Source organism: Homalodisca vitripennis, chromosome 7 (genome assembly GCF_021130785.1).
Source record: "Homalodisca vitripennis isolate AUS2020 chromosome 7, UT_GWSS_2.1, whole genome shotgun sequence".
In the NCBI taxonomy this organism is placed as follows: domain Eukaryota; kingdom Metazoa; phylum Arthropoda; class Insecta; order Hemiptera; family Cicadellidae; genus Homalodisca; species Homalodisca vitripennis.
In genome coordinates this window covers 97805198-97822281 of record NC_060213.1, presented here as the reverse complement: position 1 = coordinate 97822281, position 17084 = coordinate 97805198, and the positions used below count along the sequence as shown (strand labels likewise).

General features: G+C 37.4%; 1 protein-coding gene across 15 annotated transcripts in view; it reads left to right on the top strand.

Moving 5' to 3' along the window:
* The window catches only part of LOC124366088 (histone deacetylase 4), a 230572-nt gene that overhangs the window by 209840 nt on the left and 3648 nt on the right, over nt 1-17084 (top strand). For 14 of the 15 annotated variants that reach the window (XM_046822323.1, XM_046822328.1, XM_046822327.1 and 11 more), the window contains 14 exons: nt 607-732; nt 1261-1381; nt 1473-1759; nt 4107-4205; nt 4540-4678; nt 4774-4888; nt 6108-6340; nt 8653-8835; nt 9022-9185; nt 9745-9864; nt 10416-10538; nt 10643-10783; nt 14009-14179; nt 15985-16130. In XM_046822323.1, the coding sequence (XP_046678279.1) occupies nt 607-732; nt 1261-1381; nt 1473-1759; nt 4107-4205; nt 4540-4678; nt 4774-4888; nt 6108-6340; nt 8653-8835; nt 9022-9185; nt 9745-9864; nt 10416-10538; nt 10643-10783; nt 14009-14179; nt 15985-16130 (2168 nt within the window). The remainder of the gene's footprint in view (nt 1-606; nt 733-1260; nt 1382-1472; nt 1760-4106; nt 4206-4539; nt 4679-4773; nt 4889-6107; nt 6341-8652; nt 8836-9021; nt 9186-9744; nt 9865-10415; nt 10539-10642; nt 10784-14008; nt 14180-15984; nt 16131-17084) is intronic. The other variant, XM_046822326.1, reaches the window with a different exon arrangement.

Below are 17084 nucleotides of genomic sequence, written 5' to 3'. Positions count from 1 at the left end.
TAACTAAGAATGAATATTGACTGAACTCCAGTTAAAAGGTTCACTTACCCGCAGGTTCGATGACAATTAGCAAAAAGATTTACTCTAAGCACTATTTAATCTACTCGTTACAATCACTGCCGATTAACTGAGGCGGAGGGCGTCTACCTCACCCCACCTCTCAATTTCGTTATCGAACACTGCCATGTGCGATGCGCGCCTCGCCGATAGCAGCCTCTTTTGTACAGTCCAGCCCTTATCATTCATCTAGGCCTACTCCTTCCACCGGTAATCCAGTTACCCCAGAATTATTATTTAATACAATCGGTACACTAGGAACGGTACGAATAAGTTTCATCATACATTTTTATTAGCTTTTTAAAATTTATGACTTTGATAACACTAATGGTTCTGTCACATTTTTGACAACAACTGGTGGATCAGTATGAATTGTAAAAGTTGATCAAAATTAATTCATTTTGAATAGCAAACAATTTGTTTCATTAGAATTGGAACAAAGGTTTGCGAATCCTTTTGCCGAAGAGTCTCTTCTCTGTCACTGATTTAGCATAAGCTCTTATCAACTAGCAGCATTAAATACTTAATCTCACACTTTGCTTTTCACAGGAAGGAGAGCCCCAGTACGCCCAGCTGTCAACTAGTCCTGGCAGTATGAATGATCTGTCTGGTCTCTACACTTCCCCCTCCATGCCAAACATCTCCCTGGGTCGTCCCCCCACCTCCACTGCCAGTGTGAGTCTCCTACAGTAATATTAATAAGTTTAGTTACTCCTCTAGTTACAGATCTAAACATTACAACTGATAGAGAGTTGGAGCTAAATAGTTTCTGAATGGTGTAGTGATAGATTAATTTAAATTAACTACTAATACGGCTTGAAGCAATCAGAAAGGGTAGTTAATTGATTTATTACTGTAATCGAATTCAAACATTTTATGGCTAGTATACATATGTAAAGTGGGTAAATAACTGTATGGTATAAAAAAGGGGTTGTCGGACTTACCAACATTTTTCCATCTGTCACACACAGCATGGCACAATTTCCCTAATGTTTCCTCCTCTCAAATGCACTGTCAAAGGTCAACATACTGTTTGTAGCCTTATAATTTGTGTAACCAAATAATTAATTTCTACTTCACTGTTTGTCATCTTGCACAGCTCTCTGATCCCTGATTGTCGGTAAAGTTAAAGGAATACCACTTCACTTATCGCTTTATTTAAGTTAAAGGAATACCACTTCACTTATCGCTTTAATTTTGCAGGAGAGCAAGCTGGCCCCGGTGTCTGAAGCGGAAGTGAGAGCAGCATTCGCCGCCAGACTGGGCATGCCCTTGACAGGCCAGATGTTATCTGGAACCTTGCCCTACTACCCAACCTTACCAGGTAAACATTATGGACTGCACATGTTAACAATTGTTACAGAAGCTTTACCACATTGTTCTACAAAAGTGTAATATGTTTTCTCTTGATGTAGTGATAGAAGCAGCGGAGTATGGCAGTGCTGCATACACACACAAGCAGATGGCGTCGCTGGAGCAGCGCGGCGCTTGTCTGCCCAGCATGTACCCTCATGTGGCCATCACGGACACACAGGTGGCCCATGCAAGACTCAACAAGCAGGGTCATCGTCCTCTGGGTCGCACGCAGAGTGCTCCCCTCCCCCTCGGCCACCCAATGCTTGCGGCCGGCATCGTCTTGGACCCTCCTCCTCCCCCGACACATCATCCTGCACACCTCTCCACTCACAACCTCCTGAGACAGGTGAGGAACAGGCGGTCGTGTGAACACCATGAATTTTATTTATATACAAAATTGTATAATGGCCAATGCACAGATATTTCTGTTAAAAAAAAAGTGAAATAGCTGAGAAAACTTACGTTTTCAAGATATCACAACTTTTATATTTCAGTCTTTGGGCTCTACAATTTTTTGGTAGTAACAAAAAAGAGGGGTTTATTATCCTCTTCACGATATATTCGTTTTCTCGAAACGGAATAGCTTTTTATCTCCATTCTAGTATGGAAAATTTTGGAATTCATCCTGTTTTTTCTTCTAGTTTTTCTATAAAGTGTACCATGTTTTGAGAACATGATTTGTCCTTTATCATTTCTACCTGGTATGTTTTTCTACATTTTGTTTTTGATGATGGAAGGATTTTGATGGAAACAGGAGTTTTTCAGACATTAGACCATTGTTCAGTGATACAGAAATAAGTAACACTATGTTTCGAGATCTGATCCATTTCTCAGGTGGATATCTAACCTAACCCATAACTATATTCTAGGTTAAAATAAACAAATCATACCACAGTGTTGTGACATGCTCGTCAAGAATTGCAACAACCATGATTTGTGTTAACTCCGTGCATGCTCTCTATGAGAGTTGTGACTCTTGAATTATGGGTGTCGCAATGCTCTGGTATGATTTAGTTATTTTAACCTAAATTGTAGTTTTGTGTTAAGTTAGTTATCCACCTGAGGAAGAGATCAGATTGTGGATCTCAGAGCATAGTGTTATTGATTCTTTTGTATCACTGAACAATGGCAAATGTGTAGAAAAATCATGTTTCCTGCAGTAACTGGGTACTTATAATTTGTAGCAATCATATTAGGTAACAATACAACAAATAAATGGAAGCTTATACTCACAAACACTTGCTTTGGTGGGTACAAATGCATAATTAATAAAGTTCAATATAACACATTATATGCAGCTGCATTGAGCATTGTCCATAGATCTATATACTTATGTACATGTTTACATTGTGTTCAGTTAAATTTCATAAATAAACGACTGGTAAAGTGAAATTTACTGTTGTTTTGGGTACAAGCCGCAAGAGTTATGAAAAATCAAAAGAAGATATTAAATGTATATTGAGATTAAGACCTGTTACTGTTTTTATGTATAAAACTCTTAGCTAGATGTACTGTTGTTTGGATAGCTGGCCAAACAAAGCAAAATGTTGAATAATTCTGTTTAAAGAATTACGAAAACTAAGATTTGGCATTTCTTGATTAAGATATCATTTGAAACCTTGAAATATGTATTATTTTAGAATACTGATTCATCTAAATATTGTGAAAACCATTGTAAGGTATTCTTGAGAATGATTGAGCAAAAGATTATAGGTATTTACTAATTTTTGAGTTAAGAATAAAATATAATTATATGAAGTGTGGGTAGAAAATAATCGGATTGCTAGTGACGGAGCCACAGATCGAACGCAATAAGGCTGAATATCGTACAGCTGGTCACGTTGCTCTCCCTCCTACACCTCCTCGAGTTTCATTTGGTTCCTGTACTTTTCCGGCCCGTAGCGCCAGTTATGAACATTTAACTTCTTGTCTCTGCGTTGGAAAAATTTTCACCAGAAAGAACAGCTTGTGAACATCAAATTTCTTTTCAAACTTGGAAAATTTCCAATTGTGACATCTGATAATATAAACACAAGTGTGGCTTAAACAATTTAAATATGGCCATGAAGACACGAGTGACAACACACACATTGACAGACCATCATCAACAAAAACTGATGTTAACATTGTAAAGATCGGTACTGGAGGGGCAGACAGTAAATCAGAATTACTAAATTACTATATTAATTTCCTGACTACCTTAAGTGAGCATATACGAAGAAAACGTAACGATTTGGGTGAAAAAGTCATGGATTCTCCACCAGGATTATGCTCCATCCAGCTCACAAAGCTTTGTCAGTGAGGACATTTTTTTTGCCATACACAACATCCCCTGTCTTAGATCATCCACCCGATCATGGCCTGTGACCTTTTTGTTCCGTAAATCAAGTCAACTTTGAAAAGAACGAGTGATGGAAGTCATCAACAGGGCTATGGAAAATGATCTGCAGCATTGTAACGTAAGTCGAAAACTCGCATGGAGTAGTGCAGAGACAGAGGAGGGGAGTACATTGAAGGGGGAGAACATAAAATTTTAAATATCTGTAAGTGTGCTGTAAGCAAAATTTTGTTTTCAGGCTTAGGCCAGTAATTTTCTGACCACACCTTGTATGTTTGCTGACAGTACATTTAATTATCAGCCAGACTTTTACGTAAATTGGTACAAGTTGTAAAGGAAATTTTGTTGTATGCAGCAAATCCGCCAGACAGTGTTGACACGAGCGGGCAGCCGGGCACAGTCACTCAGTGGCAGCCAACTGGACGAGGCCCCAGAGGCTGAGGATCTCACAGAGGTTGGATTTTAATCTAAACATATACAAATATATGGTAATCGTGTAATACTGAGTGTTTACTTACTTATTACTCAGTATAGTAACTTTCCTGACAAAATTATTCATATTTAAATCGTAGTGTTATTTTAGGCTATTTTGGAATAGTATCACGTTACATCTTAACTCTATGCAACTCAACATGATTTTTCTGTGTATGTTACATTTCATGCTTTTGCCGAAACAAGCAGGTTCAAAAGTATGATGACTAACGAAAGTGACTTTGTTTATTCTGTTTCCATTGTTAAGTTTTCACTATAGTACGCCCCCCAGTATAAATTAAGTTATCTTGTTGAAGGTGATAGACTTGACAGAGAAGGACAAGAAGAGTGAGGTAGAGGGAGAGAGTGAGATATGTCGTCAGCAGAGGGAACGGGAGAGCTTCTTGCAGCAGCAGCGTGACTTGATGATGAGACACACGCTGCAAGTTAGTGAAGGTACATCCGACACTCATTACAAATGTTTTAAATAATGTTTTACCAGTTTTTACCACTGAAATTGAGATACTAGAAATGAGTGATCACTGTTACAGGCTCGGCATTCAGTCCCCGGTTGTCACACGTGGTCAGACCACTGAGTCGAGCTCTCTCCAGCCCCTTGGTGGCCCTCAGCCCTGAGTCTGGTCCTGTTACCAACCCCCCTCAGAGGTCAGTGGAATGCATCAGAAGAACTAGCTATAATTTCCCCCAGGAGGATTTAGCTGATAGTAAATGTTGAGATGTTGGAGCCTAAAGGTTGTTCAATAGGTCTAGTTTACTGAGAAGGATAACTGTTGGAGTAACTGTGGCTCCCTTAGTGCGGAAAAATTTTTTGCAAGTCTAAACACAAGGCAGTATTGTCTCCCCTGTCCACTTTGGCTGAAAGAAGCTTGAACAGAGTTGACTTACCTTTCTTCCCAGATGACGTGACATTCTTGAATCTTTATGTTGGATGTAACATGGGATCTCGACAGGAGGTGGTCCCTACCTCCAACCTTACCCATCCTGAATATCCTATCACTAGAGAAGCAAGCACAAACGTTATTTTAGGACTAAGTGCCATTGCAAGTGCTTGCATCTCATTAGATGTATCGGCTTCTTGTCACAAGTGAACTAAAACAATAAAAAACTAGGTTTCACTTTATTATGTGATTTTAGTCTTTCTTAGTTCATTATAACTTGCCTTATGCAGCCATATATTATAGTAAATGCACTACCAATGAAGCGAATCTTTTGAAGCACTACGTAAAAAAAAACATTAAATATTGTGCTAAAACCGTTTCCCATAGAATTCGATAAATTTATGACAAACCAATTTTATCATATTTTAAACTATAAATTAATGCACTGAATTGCGTTTTTGTTTTTTTTTATGGCTACATATGCTCATTAAAATAAAATTCAAACAGGTACAAATACAATTTATTTTAGAAAGAACTGAACATTTAGTTAAGTACAATATTTAAAATTCAGATCTTATTTTTCTAAAAAAAAGCATAAAGCAACTCAAACACAACATATCCCAGTGTATATTCAGGGGCTGACAATAGCACTGTTATCAGTTTTGCCAGTCATTGCTTCTAAAATAGCGTGGGCAAGGTCATTTTAAAGGAAAACTGCCCTTAGTAGAGATAAATTAAATATTTCAATAAATATAATGTTGATAGTTTACTCCTATTTTATCGTTAAGTTGATTTACAATTAATAATGTTCTGAGAAAAATAAATAGAACTAGAATAAATAATAGAAATGGAATAGTTATGTATTGCTTTGCCAATAGTAACTTGAGTTGCTCTCCATGTTTCAGTAATACATTTTATGTTAAATTACCTCTATATTTAGATTTATCCAATTAAAAGGCAGATTATGACTATTATGCAATGTTTAGCAGTCCTGGTCATGCTGTGACAACTGGCTTAGCGTACGACGGGCTGATGCTAAAACACGCTTGTGTCTGTGGTGACAACTCACTTCACCTGGAGCACGGTGGCCGGCTGCAAAGTGTGTGGGCACGTCTGGGCGAGACCGGACTGGTCCAACGGTGTGACAGGGTGCGAAGTCGCAAGGCCACCCTAGAGGAGCTCCAGGTCTGCCACAGTGAGGCACACACGCTGCTCTTTGGTGAGTCAGACCTGACCTACGTGCGCTCGCTCAATAATTATGTGTTTGCTCGATTTAGAGATACATATAGAGTAGACAGCATAGAATAGGAAACACAAAAATTTGTCCTTAACCCTTTAAGTGGCGGTCATTTGTGGTCTCAGTGGCAGGCCGTTTTCGGGTAAATTGCCGTGATCGTTAGACTTATTTTTAGAAAATATTGTATAAGTGATAACCTAGCAACATTATATATTTTTGATTTCCTTATAAACTATAGAATAAGAATAATTATGATATTTGGTTCCTTATTTTTATTTTCAGATGAATATCACTGTAGGTGTGTAAAGATTTTCTTTTAGAAAAAATAATTTTTAAGTTCTACTGTCCGTCACTTTGAAACTACTGGAGCTACAAAATAATGTCATATTTACAGAATATACACAATTTTATTCTAAACAAATTACTACCTATGCATTTTTTTCTATTTACAAGAACAAAAAAGTTAGAAGGGAAAAACTAAATCAATGTACAAACTGTTTTTGTTTTGTTTTTTTTTTTCTTTTTTTTACTCCGAGTCACTAGTCACTAGGGCTTGTATTTTCCTCCTAGTAGTGTAGGGCCTATAATAGTGGCTTAGTTTGTCATAGCACAGTATATTTCGTAAATATAAAACAGGAATTGTCTTATCGCAGACCCCTCCCCATCCTCAGACAGAGGTCAAAGTCGAGCGGTCTAGTAGATAACGTGATTACAGAATCTCGCCGCCCGTTCAGCTGGTGCGCCGCATTCTTGTACTTTCGTGTTTTACTGTGTGTGTAATAGATTAGTGATGGGTGACACTATGAGAATTTGGGATTTACCCAGGAGCGAAGAGGGGACCATTCGTTTTTTTACAAGATCGTGACTAGTTGCTTAAATCTAAAATATTCGTGGCGGTCGGCAGTTGCGGCTGAAGGCGGAAATCCACTACACTCACTCATCCTTGATATTGCTGCATTCTGGGCGTCACAGGAAACCCATTAACAATTAATAATCGTAAGTTTGTAATTGAAGAGTTGCTTTTTCGTTCTATAATGTTTTTTTCTATAAATTATATGTTTGTGTTCCTCATACTGGTGTGGTCGGTATAATCCCAAAGTACCCCAACATTTTCCATGACGAACGAATAACCTAAACATTTACCGGTAACACAAACAACGCGATAAACAGTAATATACTGACAATAACAGTATGCAAAGTCGCCAAACAAAACAGTGACGAGACGAGTAGACAGCTGTTCTCTCGTCTGCCGCCAGGTCAAACGAAAACTGTTGGATTCATTTAGGCCAGCAAACATTAGTAACATGAATACACACTATACTATATGATATATATAGGAAATTTCATGGAGAATACGATAGTTCAAACTAGGCCTAAAAATAATGGATGGTTGCGGAGCAACAGCCTTAAATGTGAAGCGACAGCTGTGCCGCGTGAATCATACGTCTCAGACGGCGCTTGCCACTTATAGGGTTAAAGCACTGAATTTAAATTTATTTACTTCTTCCTAGCTTCCAATTATAACTTAGGCTTTAGGCTTCCAATTAGCTTTTAAAAAATTAATCTTAATTTCCTTAAAGTTCTAGTTAAATTAAAATTTCTGAAGTTTGTTTTTTATAACTTCGTGTATTTTTGGAAGTAAAAAAATAAAAACTGATTTTATAAGCTCTTTTAAATATATTTTGTACAAATAAATATTTAAATGAAAAAAATTATGAATTTCCCAATTCACTGAAAAAAATTATAATACAAAACTAAATTTAAATCCCAATTATGCCATTTTACAGCTACTGTAAACAATGTTTAGATTTATTTAATATATAACATGCAATTTGACATAGTAACAGAGCTTTTGTGTAGATCTCAAGAATTAAAATGTAGTCCTCACAGAAAAAGTCATCAACGCACCAGCTTATAGCGCAGAACTGCGTTTCATTGCTTTAACAACAAGTTTCGGATTGGTTAAGTTGGTCAAACCAACGAGTGCACAGCTGTTGTGTAACGTTAACTTAACATTCTCACGCATTTTATCACGATTCCCATCATTCGTTTGTGGAGTCATTTTTACTAGTGAGAAGAATTAACACATTCGTTATCAATATTTACATGAGCACTCTGTGGTGCATGTGCCAATAACACTGTGTTGCTCAAATTGTTAAACATGAAAAAATCAAATAACAGACAGATGTTCTATTTACTTAATTCTGCTTTTTTGAAGAAATCGAAGTTACTCATACTAGAAAACACCCTTATACTTAACAACGATACAGTGACTAACTCAGTTTTAAATTCAGGCACCAATCCACTGAATCGCCAGAAACTGGACATGAGCAAGTTGTCACAGTTGCCCATCAAGAGCTTTGTGCGGCTGCCGTGTGGAGGTGTGGGCGTGGACTCGGACACTACCTGGAATGAGCTACACACAGGGCCTGCAGCACGCATGGCTGTGGGCTGTGTCGTTGATCTAGCCTTCAAAAGTACGTGTCTTAGGCTTAATTTGATCTATGCTATCATTTTTTGAAAAGTAATGTGAATCGATTTCTGTTAAAATGAAATGAAGTTTTCAATTTCAACGGGCTATAGTAGAATTTATATGGGGTGTTTAGATTATTTTTCAAATAATAATTTTTAAACTGTATTGTAATGGAATTTTGAAATTGCAGCGGCGACAGGTGATGTCAAGAACGGTATGGCAGTGGTGCGGCCTCCAGGTCACCATGCGGAAGCGTCACAGGCCATGGGGTTCTGTTTCTTCAACTCAGTCGCCATAGCAACACGCTTGCTACAGCAGAGGCTGGACCTCCGCAGGATACTGATTGTTGACTGGGTAAATACAAATATCAGGCTGATCTTCATATCTATTACGTCAACCGTGGATCTCGTAACCAATCAACAACTAATTCGAAACGTCATCTTACTTTGCTAGTCACTGTATTTTAATAACTGTTGTAGTCAAACTCTATAACCTGCTTACAGACACTGAGCTTGATTGATAACTACAACTAATTGGTCTGTGAGGTCAAGCCAGTATGTGCTGTTATTTTAAAATTGATCAAATAAATTTTGTTACACAAAAAAACTTTGGTAATGTACAAGTTTTATTTTTTTTTTAATTTGACATTTTTACCTTTAGCACATAGTTTAGATGTCATGGGAACCACATAAGTTATAAGCAGATGTTTTATGTAAAATTTATATGTTTAAAAGTAAACAGAATATCTCTTTGCCTTCTTGTGAAACATAGCTCCATATAAATAATTTCAAATGTAAACTGCACTATTAACAAGACAAGTTGTGTTAAACTTTTGAGCTTGAGTTGGCTGGTTATCAATATACCACTAGAAATATGTACATTGCTCGTACTAACACATGTGACTATTGTGCAGGATGTTCACCATGGCAACGGAACCCAGCAGGTGTTCTACGATGACCACAGAGTCCTCTACCTCTCCATCCACAGGCACGACGATGGTAACTTCTTCCCTGGCACTGGCGGCCCTACGGAGGTAAGCATACAATACAATATGGTTTGAATGGAACTAACGCTCAGCTGGATCATAGTGAAAATTAATATTATGAGCCTAAAATAACAAGTGTATTGACTTTTTTGTGCGTCTGGTCAGCTTCTATCCTGTTGAAAGAGGGAGGACCAAACTCCGAGGCATGTCAGTCTCAAAAGCTTTTTGCACTCTTCACAGAGTAAAAAAGAGGTTTTCAGTAGACTCCAGCCTGTTCAAAAAGCTAGATGAAAAACATTTTTATGCTACAACAAAACAAATCTCATTTCAAAACAATTTGACTTAAAAATTTCTTCTCGCAATTCTTTTATTTTCATACTTTTTTTAGGTTATTGCCTGGTTTCAAACGAGAAGGGAAAGAATTTTTGGTGGATACTTAAAAGATATATTTTTTCAATAAATTTTAACAATAAGTAGATAGTTTATGTCTGAACAAGTGAAGTGGAGTGTGGAATGAAAAAACTTTGTTTTAGAACAGACTTTGATATTTTTTTAGAAGTTAATAACAATAATCATGTACGTACTGTGTTATGTTCCAGTGTGGTACTGGGGCAGGACTGGGCTTCAATGTGAACGTAGCCTGGTCTGGTGGTCTCAACCCTGCCATGGGCGATGCCGAGTACCTGGCAGCATTCCGCACCATCGTCATGCCCATTGCCAAGGTAAATACTGATGAAAATTAAAGTTAACAAATTTTATTGTCTTAAATTTCACCATTTATTCAATGAAATCTAGAATGTGTAAATGATGATTGGTGTTGGTTTAGGAGTTCGAACCGGAGGTGGTGATGGTCTCCGCAGGGTTCGACGCGGCTACAGGACACCCCCCACCGCTGGGAGGGTACAAACTCTCACCAGCCTGTTTCGGCTACATGACGCAACAACTGATGCAGCTCGCCCACGGGAAGGTAGCGTTACTTGTTCATTATTGTACACTAACACCAACACACACACACACACTTACCACTAAACTACCATCAACCTTCTGATAAGAATTTAGTGTCAAACTCATCACTGAATAACCACTGCACTACAGAAACAACTGTCCACATAGGTATATAACAAAACTAGAGAAAACAAAACGAACAGAGAACTGGAATTTTATTGAATTGAGTGATAAGCGTAGTGGCAGACAGACTCAGAGTTGTTGTGGTTTAAACAGCTTGAATGTGTGAATTAAAATTAGTCAACTATTTTGACTTAGAAATGAGTTTATTGTGGCTACTTTAAATTAATGTAGTCAGTCTTAATAAATTGTTTGAAGACTAAACTATATACTTCAGGAGTGAAGAATGGTTAAGTAATCGTCTTTTATTTAACCCTTTAAGGAGTATGGACGTCATATGACGTTCTTTTGATAGGCTAAAATGATTAATGGATGAAATCCAAAAAATGACCACAAGGAGTAAAAAATAAAAATCTTTAAATCTCTTATAAAATGTTTATATACATTTGGAAGCTTAATAAAAAAAGGACTACGTGTTCTACAAATCAATATTTCAGTACTTTTTCAAATCAAATGTCTTATTTCCTCATTACGGCAGACTCGTAAGAATATACGTCATATGCCGTCCTTACTCATTATGTAGAGTTTACATGCACTCCTTAAAGAGTTAAAGATCATATAGAAGTATCACATTACGTAATCATATTAAAAACTTTTTTTCAGAATATTTTACAACTTATTTTTGAGTGTAACTCTTACCAAATTAGCTTACCATTGAAAAACCCATCCTAATCATATATGGTATCAAAATGGCATATATGAAATTATGTATATATGTAAAAAGCTTCAGCTTGTTCTCACACAGTGGAGTCGAGTACGGGTACATCACGGGCTTTGGCAAAGTCAGCTTCAAAGGTGGCCTCGATATTGGTTCTGTCTTCAGCTGGATCTTTTTATTCAGCATTTTCAGATTCAGTTTGATAGGTTCCTTGGGTTCCATTTTCATCTGCTCTAAAAGAATGCTGTTTTGAGGTTGAGAATAGTCCACAAAGTCTTTGTTTACCGGTTTTTTCTTTTTGCGTTTTGATTCTCGCTCGGGTTTGGGCGGGTTCAGGGAGTTCAGATACCTCTCGGCGTGACGAATCTCTTTACTCAGATCTTTCAACAGTTTTGGTGCATCGATGATGGATGGAATCTCTTCTTTACGGCTCTTGTTAGTATCTCTATCTTGACTCCATTGCTTTAAAGTTATGAGCAGAGCCTTGACTCCCACCAGCAAGTAGGCTGGAACCTTGGAGGCTTCATCATTAATCATCTTTAGCTCCTCGCACAGACGTTTGGCTGCATACCAGTTGATTGTCTCAAACGCAGGAAACCTGAATCTCTCTGGTGTGCGAATCTTCTTTTCAATTTCATATATTTGTAACTGCATGGGGATATTGAGGCTGTGCAGGAAGTTGCCACCAAACACCAGAGTGTCCACGGGTGTGAGCACTGCGTGTATCCAGCCTGTGGGGATCAGCATGGTGTGGCCGGCCTGGACGATGCAGCGATAACAGCAGTCCACCTGGTCACCAAAGAAGGTTTCGTGCTGTGTACTGGAAGTCATCCATCGTTGGTACAAAGAGAGGTTGGCCAATGTTGGTTTGATTAGGTAAAATATTTTTTCACCCCTCAGGACATGGTACCATACCGAAGTTCCTCCAAAATCAATGTGGAAGTCTGTGTAGGAGTCTTTTACTCCAATGAGACAATACTTCTGTACCTCTGGACGTTTGCACACCGTCTGTAGAGTGCCAATGGACATGGGCCACACCGTGTTCACCCAGTCTAACTTGCGCGCCACTAAAGGAGCTTCCACCAGCTCACTCAACTTGGTAGTGGAGAACTCCAGGCTGATGAGATTCAACACTCTTTGTCTCATTGGATTGTTGAAGTAATTGACAAAGTCACATACTCTCATTCGGATGTCGGCTTGGCGAGCGACATCAATCACATCCACTTCTCTGTCCGATCCGACTAGAGCTTCTACATCTTGCACAGTGAAGTATTCTGAGGGAACTCTTATGTCCAGGCCATCTTTTTCTTCAACCATTATTGGCTGTTCAAAACCATTTTGGTACAGGTGTGCCACTGTCAACTGGGAACCCGTCAAACGGGTTACAACAGGATCTGCACTGGGAAAGTGCCTTGTCTTCAACTCTTGGATGAACACAGGTGTTCCAGTCTGAACAGGCTTACTATCAGCATCTTTATCTGTGTAGTTGTGCCGGTGCCAGTTGTTTTGTTTTGTTTTTTAAACAGTGAAGGTCCGCAAGTAAAGTCTACTCATACATCCGTAGTAAAGGAACTTAAAGTGGAAATACATATTGAGTATGGATGGACTAATTATTGAAACTTCAATTCTTTTCATTAGATTTTGATGCTACATATCCAATTTTAAAACATTTACAAAACTGGATTAGTTGTCATTTTTATTAATTTTGGCTATGAAGTATTCAATATTGTGATAGAATCATATGACAAAAGGGATGCAATGTTGAAGGAATTTTTGCATGAAAGGATGTGAGCACTAACTTTCATAAATATGACTTGGCTAGAATTAATAAATGACGTAATACGGCATACTGTGGATTGAAACATAGTACCGAAGAGACAAAACCCAATGCAACTTGCCGGTTTATAGACAATAAATAGACTGAAACCAAAGAACTAACATTTTCAAGGAGTTTTAGATCTTTTTCCAGGAAAAGTAAATTTGAAAGCCAAATTTAGGACTTGCTCGTCACTAATTTTGTACGTTCATAAGTATATGAGACTACATAAATAAAATTATGATTTATGAAAATAGTGTGTAAATATATTACAAATATTTAAAAGTTGCAATATAATCCAAATTTGAAATCAGAGTTAAACATGCCTATGCCTAGTTATCAGAAAAATTTAATTTCAATTTAGTCCAACTCTCATGAAATACTCAACTGTTCTAAATCATATAAATACTATAACAATGTTATGTTAGCACAAATTAACAATTACAATAATGTAAACCCTCTTAGTAAGCACAATTCAAAATGACTCCACTGCATTTTGCCCTGTACGTATGAGACATTTACAGTATTAAATGAGACTTATATCGTGAATATTAGTATGGCATCGAATGGTGAGTTCTAACTTTGTCTCCCAGGTGGTGTTGTCGCTGGAAGGGGGCTACGATCTTCCGGCCATCTGTGACTCTGCTGAGGAGTGTGTGAGGGCATTGCTGGGCGATGATCCTCGTCCAGTCTCACAAGAGGAGTTGCACCGTTTGCCAAACCAGAATGCCATCGACACGCTGCAGAAAACCATCGCAGTGCAGGTCTGTACATTGGCATGCCGTCACAGGGAACAGAGCAAGATAGGAATATTGCAAAAGTAATTTATTTTATTTAAAACTTTTAAGTTATTACAACATATAAGTGAATTAACAGCCAGCTCTCTCATAGATACTTGTATAACTTATTTTTACACTATTCAAATAAAAAACCCATTTTAAACATATATGGTATCAAAATGGCACATACAAAATGATGTATGTATGTAAAAATTGTACTTATACATCCATAATAAATTAAGGGATAAGTAAATTAAATACATCGGAATTTAGATAATTCAAATTACTCAACTTTCTTAACACTTTGTACCCTGTGTCCCTAATACATGTCAACGTGGTTCTCTGGGCCTTTTTTCATAGTAATATAATTATAAAAAAAAAAAAAAAAAACAGTTATTCCAGTAAGTATATAAATATATTATACTATGTGTAGTCTCAAAGGCAGAGATTCAAGCTTTTTATAAATGTATACATATATAAAGTTTAAACTATCAAAACTTAAAATATACATTTAATCTTTACTAAAACGTGAGCCAGGGGTTTCAAAATCAAGACATATGAATCTAAACAACCAATAAACATAATCAAAATATTAGAATCTGAAAATAATGCAGCCCGAGCTATGCTCTGGTTCTGGATAAAAGTGTTTAAAGAGACTGAAAAAAAGTACTTTATCAGTTATCAGACCATCAATGTTAGAATAACATCTAAATCATTTTTACATTGTATAGATATTACTCTATTAACATTTATATACTAATATATATTAATAAATAAAATATAAGTTGTATGCTATAAGAAAATGAATAGATCGTACTTATTCACTTTGATGGATGATAGGGCTCTTATACACATAATGTTCTACTGTATTTGAAGCATAAATAAATATTATTACTATTCCATGCGCTGCTAAATATTTTATCTTGCTCCATATAGTTCTTTTTTATTTTTGGTATCAGTTTTCGAACCAACTCTGCACAATGTAACACTCATAATTATCCTTTTTTAGTAACTTGTTTTTGTTTCAAATAGTTTCTGTCTTAGTTCCTACTTAACCGTGAGAAAAGTTGCATGAAGCAAAATCTGGAATGTGGGAATTTCAGTACTGGCAAAATTACACATTACAGAGTAGTGAAATTATACCACTTTGAGCAATGTTATGGTGAATTGTATCTCCACACTAAACATATTTAACCCCCTGTGCTAAAAAGTACACTCAATATCCTTTTCTCAACAGATTTGAATTTCAAATAGTGACAAGTTTTCTTTTTTTTTTTGGGGTCTTTAATTCTGACAATGTGCAGGCAAATTTTATTTTGATGTGTAACTGTGATCTGGAAAAATATGAATGCTTTCATCATAAACTTGTCCAAAATATCATGGCATCTTGTTACACTTCATTAGTTGTGCAGCAGTGATGAATAACTGGATTCTCATAGTCGTTTGCCATAGTATATACCAATATTGATCTGACTGTCTGCAAACAAATTTGATACAATAATATAAATGTTGCAACAACCAAGGATCACTTGAGATCATTGCGTATCTGAATATCATTTAGGTAGATCCAAAATCTAGAATTAAACATTGCGTTTGATTTATGTTCGATGTTAGATGTTATGTATTTAGAATCTACCACCATTTTTATAGCTAGTGATTCAAAATTCAGTGGAAAAGGTTCACCTGAATTTCAAAGAAAACTATTTCTAAGTTTCTGTTTTAGAGACAGCATTAACAAAGGAATTTATTGTAGAACTCACGTGTAATTGTTACCACTGGGATTGTTACAGTTGAGTCACTGGCCGGTACTGAAGCAGACTGCACACTTGGTGTCATGTTCAGCTATGGAGGCTACCCTCGGTGAGCGAGACGAGAGCGACACAGTGTCCGCAATGGCATCTCTATCGATGAAGCAGCAGGTCTCGTCACAGCTACAGTAAGTATAAATGTACTGAACCAGACTGCACACTTGGTGTCATGTTGAGCTATGGAGGCTACCCTCTGTGAGCGAGACGAGAGCGACACAGTGTCCGCAATGGCATCTCTATCGATGAAGCAGCAGGCCTCGTCACAGCTACAGTAAGTATAAATGTACTGAAGCAGACTGCACACTTGGTGTCATGTTGAGCTATGGAGGCTACCCTCGGTGAGCGAGACGAGAGCGACACAGTGTCCGCAATGGCATCTCTATCGATGAAGCAGCAGGCCTCGTCACAGCTACAGTAAGTATAAATGTACTGAAGCAGACTGCACACTTGGTGTCATGTTCAGCTATGGAGGCTACCCTCGGTGAGCGAGACGAGAGCGACACAGTGTCCGCAATGGCATCTCTATCGATGAAGCAGCAGGCCTCGTCACAGCTACAGTAAGTATAAATGTACTGAACCAGACTGCACACTTGGTGTCATGTTGAGCTATGGAGGCTACCCTCGGTGAGCGAGACGAGAGCGACACAGTGTACTTATGGTTTATCTGTATATAGAAGAAGAAACTTAGGTTAGAATTGTTGACGAATCAACAGAGAACTAGCAAAATTCTTTTAAATGAAGCTCCGGTAAAGTTACGCATAATAATTAGTCAAAAACCTATGTTTCGGTAGATTATTTTATGCCATTATAAATGTAAGCAATTATGGTATTTCACAAATCACGATAATAAAACAATGTATGGTGTGAACATTTTTGTATTTCTTGTGCCATGTCCTTTCTGTATTCTTTGACTATTATTTTGAGCTGAGATAGTCCAACCAAGCTGTCAGTTGCTATACATCTAACCATCCCTTCCTATTTAAAAATGTAGCCTATCTGTATTCTTTCAAGGGATATATTTTAATCCAAGTATACAATACGAACACATTGAATACATTTAGTGAGCGTCTACTGCCGAGCAA